The sequence below is a fragment of the Terrapene carolina genome, unplaced genomic scaffold (genome assembly GCF_002925995.2).
Source record: "Terrapene carolina triunguis isolate 2854851 unplaced genomic scaffold, T_m_triunguis-2.0 Scaffold95, whole genome shotgun sequence".
NCBI classification, from domain to species: Eukaryota; Metazoa; Chordata; order Testudines; family Emydidae; genus Terrapene; species Terrapene triunguis.
Window position 1 is genome coordinate 6,013,047 of NW_020664446.1, and position 8,741 is coordinate 6,021,787.

At 43.9% G+C, this 8,741-nt stretch overlaps 1 protein-coding gene across 1 annotated transcript in view; it reads left to right on the forward strand.

Moving 5' to 3' along the window:
- CFAP58 (cilia and flagella associated protein 58) overlaps positions 1-8,137 on the forward strand; it is a 103,197-nt gene extending 95,060 nt beyond the window's left edge. Inside the window, 2 exon segments of the mRNA XM_026651098.1 lie at positions 3,056-3,189; positions 8,017-8,137. Coding sequence (XP_026506883.1) covers positions 3,056-3,189; positions 8,017-8,137 — 255 coding nt within the window.
- The last annotated feature ends 604 nt before the right edge of the window (positions 8,138-8,741 follow it).

An 8,741-nucleotide genomic window follows, 5' to 3' on the forward strand; every position in this document is an offset into this window, starting at 1 on the left:
AATAAATTTGTTAGTCTCTAAGGTGCCACAAGTACTCCTGTTCTTTTTCCTTAGGTTTATGTAACTGTAAGGTTAGAGCTGCCTTGTGGAAAAACCTGCGAGGCATCAGTGTCCCTGACATCCTCCTGAGGCTAATTCAAGACCTACATAATGACTCAGAGGCATGGGTGCATTGAGGGACCCACAGGCCTCACAGAATTCACACTAGATCTGGGGTGAAGTAGGGATATGTCCTGGCCGCAGCCCTGTTCTGTTGCACAATAGATTGCTTCCTTGAACATATCTCCACAAATATTGGTATAACTGTCAATTTAACTTCTTTTACCAACCTGGATTATACGGATGATGTTGTCCTCTTTGGTCAGGATGCAAACAATCTTAAAGCTACACTAGAGAGCTTCCAGCATGAGGCACCTGCTCTTGGGCCAAGGATTTCTTGGGCAAAAGCAAAAATCCAGAGTGTCGGCACAAAAGTTGCAGTACAAGACATCTCTGCTTCTGGACAAACCCATGGAAGTAGTGGATAACTTCATCTACCTAGGCAGTAAACTGTCTTCAAAAAGACACAGCCCACCAGACATCCTAAGGAGAATTGGTTTAGCAGCCTCAGCCATGAAGGACCTGCATAGGGCCTGGAGCGAACAAAAGTTGAAACTATATACAAAAATATGGATTTATGAAGCCTGCACACTTCAGATTCTCTTAGATGGATCTGAAACATGGACGTTGCTTACACAAAACATCAGGAAGTTGGCGGCATTTCATATGCATTGTCAGCAATGACTACTGGGTATAAGATGGTTTGACTTTATCAGTAATAGGGATGTATCATTGAGTACTGGCCCAGAGAGGACTGAAGTCATCATTGGCCACTGCTGACTGGCCCTTTTTGGTCATGTTGCCCACCTTTGAGACAAAGTCCCTGCACATCAAACTCTGAAGATTGGCCTGGAGATGAGGCGGGGATGCTGCCTGGTCATGGACTGGTGGCGGCCACGTGGTCGCCTTTGTTTAACCTGGTTGCACCAGATCATTAATAACCCTGTGGAACTCTTAGATGCCTGGAATAAAGCTGTACAGAGTGCTCACGGACCCTCAGCGCTATGGTCCTCTGCTGTCGAAGCATACTGTGGTTGTTATTATTGTAAGGATTAGCCCCCACTTAAGACAAAAGGAGTATGTGAACCCAGCCACGGGCTTTTGCTGAGTGTTGTTTTGGGTAGGGGTGTGTCCGTGTATGTGTGTGAAGAACAATCAAACAACTGGGAGAGACTGGGGACAGAAAGTGAGCGAGGCAGAGGCAAAAAACAAGAAAGCCAAACAGTAGCTGATGAGCACAGGGTGACCCTGGAAAAAATGAGAGAGAGAATGTTTGGGTCTGTGGACTAAGGAGGCTTGGGGTTATAAGTAAGGCAAATATTTGGTCACTGTTATTTTTAGTAAAAGTCACAGACAGGTCACGGGCAATAAATAAAAATTCATGGAGCCTGTGACCTGTCCGTGACTTACTAAAAATAACTGGGGACAGGGCTAAATAGGGGGAGGAATGGAGTCCCATGGGTGAGGGGGGGACTGACAGGCCAAGACCCCCGGCTCCAGCGGCCGCAGCAGGGGGCACAGCCAAGAGGGGGCACATGGCCCAGGGATGCTGTGGGGCAGGGGTGCACAGCCCCCGATGCAGCTCCCACCACAGGGCTGGGGCGCGTGACCCCGGCTGCAGCTCCCGGCAGAAAACGCGGGGCTGGGGCACACGGCCAGGCTGTAGTCCCCCCACCCCTTGCAAACCACAGGGCAGGGGCTGCAGGGTCCTGATTCCAGCTCTCCAGTTTGCAGTTGTAAGCTGTTGCAGCAGGGCAACCTCCAGCCTCCGCTTTAGCTGCTGACAGCTAAAGGTGGAAGAAGTCACAGAGGTCCGGTAAAGTCACGGAATCCGTGACTGCTGTGACCTCCATGACTAAATCGTAGCCTTAGTTATAAGCTAAGAAACTGCTCCTATTGTTCTTGGTTCCTCCTGCATTTGGAGAAGCAGGACTTTATATGTTTCTTGTAAATAAACAAAGTTGCATCATAGAAAATACCTGACTCTCTCCAAACTTTGACTAGTCTCAATATTCTTCTTCCTGCAGCAGGAAAGTGCATTTGGCATGACCCTATTTCCAAATTAATTGATTTAAATGGGATCAGGATCATGCCAATAATTGTATTGCATGATGCCATATTGCTTATGTGGAGTTAATTATATTCTATAATACAGTGGGCCCTCTTGAACAAAAATGCAATATTAAAGTTCCTATTCGCTTGTGATGAGGCAGGTCTTGTAATGTCTGCATGAAACAGGTATTTATGAATGTCTTGAAAGGGTGCACAACAGAAGGACATTAATGCTAGTAGAAGAGGATGACTTTTCAACTGTCTAAAATCGTCCTTCAGTTAGAAACATTAATGACGTAATGGTATAGGCAGATGGCAGAAAGATTCCAGAGTAACATTTGCTCTACTCCCTGGAAATCTAGACCCCGGCCAACTCTCTCCTGATTAGTAAAGATAGAAAGCACAACTCTAGCTGCAAGCATTGAAAGGCATTTTGAAATGTCCGGCTCACATTATATCCCTCAGCTCTCCCTCATTAAACTGGACAACTTTCATTTTAAAAGCCACAGTTTTCTCCAACCCCCGCCCAAATATGCCTTTGCCTTACTTTCACTGCTGTAAATTATTTACATCAGAAATGAATAATCAAGACACTGAAATGCTAGGAAAATATAACTTTTGGTAAAGAGGTGGATCCTATGCCATTTTAAAACTCCCTGCTTAATTATTTGTCTATGCTCCTTGTTTTGGGTCTTTGGTTCACATTTGGGTCCAGGAAGGTAGAGAACTACAGTAAATGTTGTTAGTGTCACTCAAAAGATGCTTGGTGAGGTACGCGGTGTAGCTTTAACTCTGTAAACTGCCTTCAGGTGGGCAGAGATTTTATCTGATAGGGGAGAAGGGAGTGTGTGACAGACGTAACCTGTGAAGCTGTGACGCTCACTTTTTGCTTTTGGTTGGTTAGGTTTTGTCTTCAGAACTGAACATGTATGAGTCACAGAGTCAAGAGTACAAGTATGAAATAGAGAGACTGGGCAATGAGCTCCTGAATGTGAAGAAGAAATACCTAACCCAGAAACGCAAGGAACAGCAGACCAAGTAAGGAATAATGTTAATTCTCGCGATCTGTCTCTCCAGCTAACCCTCATCCTTAGGCCCGGCACACCTCAGTTGCATCTGAGTGCCTTACAAAGATATAAATGCAGAAAAGTTTGGGTACTCTGAGTTCTTCCCTCTACAGTCACAGAGCACGGTTGTGTATTCAAACCGGCTGCTTTCAATTTTCAGAAGTGACTAGTGTTTTTTGGGTGTTCCACTTGTGATGTCGTAAAGGGGCCTAATTTGCAGGGGCTGGGTGCTTGGCACGGTCTGAAAATCAGGCTCCATTATGGTGCCTCAAGTTGAACCCAAAATCACTAGTCATGTTTGGAAATGCAGATATTTTCCCCAAGGAGAGGTTTCTAGGGGGTGATGCCATTTTGCAGTTGGATGGCTTGATTTGCAGTAATGTTTTTTTGCATGAACCAGTTTTCCTTCCACGCATTTTCTCCCCCAGCCTGCCCCCTCAGACACTCTATTTTTCCATTTTCATTGACTGTGATTCAAAGCTACCTGCATTTGTCTTTGCCTTAACTGTATTTTAGAGAGCAAGCAGTACTGATGGTAGAATTAGCAAAATAGTCAGTGATAACAAGTGACCTTTGTTCATCCGCAAATTGTATAAGGCTGCCTTGATGTTGGAATTATCAACAATTGTTCACCGCTAATGGCCTTCCTGGAGTTTTAGGATCAATACATGAGGCTCCCATAATGTCTAACAATCCATTTCCAACAGTTAAGTGTCCTCTTGAAAACACTTCTAATGTTTACAGTTTGGACCTTGGTTTCACGTTTGCTTTTGTGCGTTAGAAGAGAAGAAATACGCTCCTGTTTTGCTGTATGTCTGTAGCTAGAATTGATGTCCTGTTAGAATTATATTGAGAATCACATTACTCAGAACATGACTTTTTTTACCTTGCAAGGGACGGTTATGTTTGAATCTGTCAGTCACACACAGTGATAAAGAGGTTCCGTTGCTGGTCAGTTTATGCCAGTCCCATCATTCTGTTTAAAAGTTAAGGATTAAATTCTGCCTGTAGTTCAACTCAGCAGCCCCCTGCAAGGGCTAGGCACAATGGCCATCCTTCGAGCATGGCTGTTTGTTCCCTGCTAGCCACACACCCTATGTGTGTTCTGGGAATTCATCCAAGTGCCAATGCTGAGATTTGTCCAGGACCGCAGCGATTTATGTCCCCCCACGCCCGTTTCAGAGGTTGACAGTATTGTTTTGGTTCCCAGCCCTGACTCACACTCCTCCTCTGGGAGATCGCTAGAGCTGAGTGAAATTCTTTTGGTGAATAGTTTATTTGCCCCAAAAAAATGCAGTTTCAGGTTGACTGAAACTATTTGATATTGATCCCTGTTCCAATGATTTATTTATAAAAAGTAGGAAAGCTTCAACCGAAGAGACTGAGAAAGCCCCACAGCTCAGTGGTTAGCATGACCTGCAAAACCCAAGTCCCAATTCCTTCTCCAGATCAGCTAGAGGCAGGAACTGAATTTGGGGCTTCCACATACTAGAAGAGTGCCCTAGCCACCACTGCTCCTCCGCCTTCATTTGACCCAACTTGAAATTTTGTTGACATTTCATATTCAGTGCAACCCAAAACTAAGCCTTTTTTTGACTTGATGGTTGTAACAGTGGCAAACGGCGACAGCGTGTCTGCTCTACTTGTGGCTGCCTTTGCTGATAAAAAGAGAATCCCGTTGGTGCAACAGCATTGGCAGCATTACTGACTACGCTGGTATGCGGCTGAGTTAATGCTCATAGATAGCACCATATAAAGGTGTAATCTAAAGGCCTTTATTGATTTGCACCAGACTGCCCTCTTTTGTGATTTAAAGTCTTGCTTCTTGAAGTGATGCAACTTCCCATGGCTGTAATGATTGATGGACTTGCACAGAACCTTAGCTTTGGATTTGGCCTCAAGCTGGAAATCTTGTGTTTGGGACTGTAAATGTTTAGTCCTCTTTTTCTGTTCCCTGGCCCTCCCTGACAGAATCACCAGCTCCCTCTGACATTCTTTCTTCCTCCCTGTTCTCCCCTACCACTATTTGTTGCTTTTCTTCTCCATTACCTCTGCTGGTTGCCTCAAACATCTTGGTATTGGTTTGATCTCCGAGGATTGGTATGGGATATGGAGCCTTTAATCGCCTCTAGGTCGCTAGCTTGAATCCAGATCAGAGACCTGATCCATTAGCCCTTTCCTGTGTGAATAGCTGCATTGACTACAGGCGGTAACCAGAAAGTCATTACCACCTGACAGCTTGAACAATGATGCTGTGTGAAACAGTACCTGGTGCACAAGAATCAGCAACACTGCAGTTGGCACCCTTGCTGACATCCTCAGTGAGGGCCCACAGTTTGAAAGGACATGGAGCTGGGCCAACCTTCTCACTCCAGGGTGGAAATACCTGTCACGATGGGGCACCTCAGGCCCCAGGGCTGTCAGCCTGGCACCTTCCCTCAGCACTACATTGACTTTGTTAAAAACATTTACAAGTGGTTTGGTTTATTTGTGTGCATCTAACCCAACCTGTGGTTAATCACATGCTTCCACACAAATGACATGTGGAACAAGAAACCATCGCTGGCCTCCATATGGGGTTTCTCTTGGATTTTTCTTTTTTTCAGATAGTAATATTGGGGGACCAAGGGACAAATGCTAACTGTAGGAAGCCATTTGTTTCACTGGGAGATGAATCCAGGAGCCAAGGAGACTGGGCGGGAATCAGCAAAGGCCAAATATTAGCTGTTAAAGCAAAATGACAAAAAATACAAGGAAATTGTGTTCCTTTATAGTAACTGTTTATTTAATCTTAACTAAGCAGGGCTAGTCCATTTTGGCCTAGTTGACAAATTGGACTGTGATTTAGGAGGCCTGGAATCTATTCCCAGTTGTGCCACTAGCATGCTGGTTATCCTTGACCAAGTCGCTTCTCCTTTCTGTGCCTCAGGTTCCCCATCTGTAAAATGGGGGTATCCTGACCTCTTTTGTAAAGTGTTTAAAGATCCATGGTTATTATAGTAAACTAGGATTTCATAAAATCTTGCTTGATTTATTTTAAATATTAGAAAAGATTAATGGAGTGATGTCAGATTGGAGGGAGGTCTCACGTGGAGTTCCACAGGGATCTGTTCTGGGTCCAGTGTTGTTTAACATCTTTACGAATGACCTGGCTATAGGTGTAGAAGAGCATACTGATCAAGTTTGCAGCTGACAGAAAGCTAGGAGGTGTTGCCAATAGTGCATTGAGCTAAAATTCCGAGGGATCTGGACAATTTGGGGAACAGGGCTATGGACAACAAAATGAAATGCAACAAAGACAAACGTAAGATGCTACACTTAGGGAAGAAAAACCAAAAGCACAAATACAGAATGGGGGGAAACTGGCTTGGCAGCAGCACTGCTGAGAAGGATCTGGGAGTTGTGGTGGATCACAGCTTCAACATGAGTCAGCAATGCAATGCCGTTGCAAAAGAAGCAAATGCAATTTTAGGTGGCATTAACAGAGGCATAGGATGCAAGTCATGGGATGCAATAGTACCGCTCTACTTGGTGCTGGTTAGGCCTCAGCTGGAGTAGTGTGTCCAGGTCACCAATGTATAGAAAGGATGTAGAGAAACTGGAAAGGATCCAGAGGTGAGTGACAAAGATGATCAAAGGGATGGAATGCAAGCCATGTGAGCAAAGGCTGAAGGAACTAGGTATGTTTAGTTTGGAAAAGAGGAGATTAAGGGGGGTATGATAATGGTCTTCAGATACTTGAAAGGCTGCCAAAAAAGATGGCGAAAAGTTGTTCTCTCTTGCCACAGAGGGCAGGACAAGAGGCAATGGGTTCAAACTACAGCAGAGCAGATTTAGATTAAATCTCAGGAAAAACTTCCTAACTGTAGAACGATAGGACAATGGCACAGACGCCTAGGAAGGTTGTGGAAGCTCCTTCACTGGAGGTTTTCAAAAGGAGGTTGGATAGCCATATGTCTTGTATGGTTTAGACACAACAAATCCTGCATCTTGGCAGGGGGTTAGACTAGATGACGCTTGCGGTCCCTTCTAACACTATGAATCTATGATTCTGTGATTTCTGAGACCTGTCTCTGAATCCTTGAGGTGTATCTCAGAAAATCGAAAATGCTGCCCCTTTATATTTATTCTACTCTGGATACCTGCGCCCCTCTCCCTCCCCGAGACCTATTGAAGAGTGAACATCTAAACATTGCTCCATTCTCTTAAGGCCACCACATTCAAGCTCTGGATCCTCAGATGGAGCAAGTTCTTGAGGCTATAGATGCTCCACAGATATAGTGTTGGTTTTCTGCAAATACAACAGGCTGGGTAATTATAACTGGAACTTTGTTAAAATTTGAAGACAGATAACACTATTTATTCATTAAAATTCAACAAAGGAAAAATATCTCCCCATCCTGCCTTTGATGAATCTAGCTGTTTGTTTGAAAACAAATGAGGACTTGCTAGAACGGGGCGATGATTAGAAACCCAAAGTCACAAAGCTCACGCTTATTCTAGTTCTAATGAGATTCTCTGACCGACTTTGGGCAGCTAACATTAGAACTCATTTAGTTCTAATTTTTAATAATTCTGAAAAGCATCAGTAGTCGCTTAATTAGATCCAAACAGACACCTAGTCTTGGCTGTTTAGCCTAACAGGCTTTAATCAACATATTTTTAATGATCTCTTGGTAGAGTGGTTGCATCACAGACACTTTGGAGGACACAGACTTGCTTAGTTTGAAAACACTGTTGCATAGTTAAAGTGAAAAACATTTCTTTCCTTTCCTTTCCCTCTTTGTTTCCTCTAAAGGGATAAGGAGCGAGTGTTGGCTAACATGGAGCAGGAGTATCCAACGCAGAGAATGGACGTTCCTCGTTTCACTGGGGGAGGCTTTGCTCTCACCAAGCAGCCGCCCAAGGTTATGGCCTAAACTGGAGTCATCTCATCATGTCCCACTTTTCCTGCTGAACTAAATTCGTTCTTGGGTGTTTCAGAGAATGGTTTTAGAGTAACTCATATCAAATGTTCTCTTTGCTATCACTGCATTGTTATCATAAAAGAAGCTTATTCTAGAGCAGCCAGTGCTGTAATTTACACACTATGGGCTAAATTCCACCCTTGATGGCACCAGCATTACCACATGTCCATGGAGCTGCACAGCTGGGACATATGCTGATATTTCTTCCTTATTACTGTGACTTTTTATTTAGAATTGTAACACCCAAAATACTTCAATATGCACAACTATATACCCTCTATCTACCTCCACCCCAAGCACATATTCCGTTTATCCATCAATTTAAATCTACCAATAGGAAGGAGAAAAACAGAAAAGAAGGAAAAAGGAATAACAAGAAGCTCCATGTCCTATTTTAAGCAAATACAGAGTTGACAACTCTTTGCTCAGATGTTCACGTGAGACAGTTTTTTGTGCGTGAGTAATATCATTTGGTTTATTCCATATTTGCTACAGCCATTATTAAGATCAAGGGAGTTTCTGGCCACAGTAGACCTATCCACTGTCCATTGTTAAG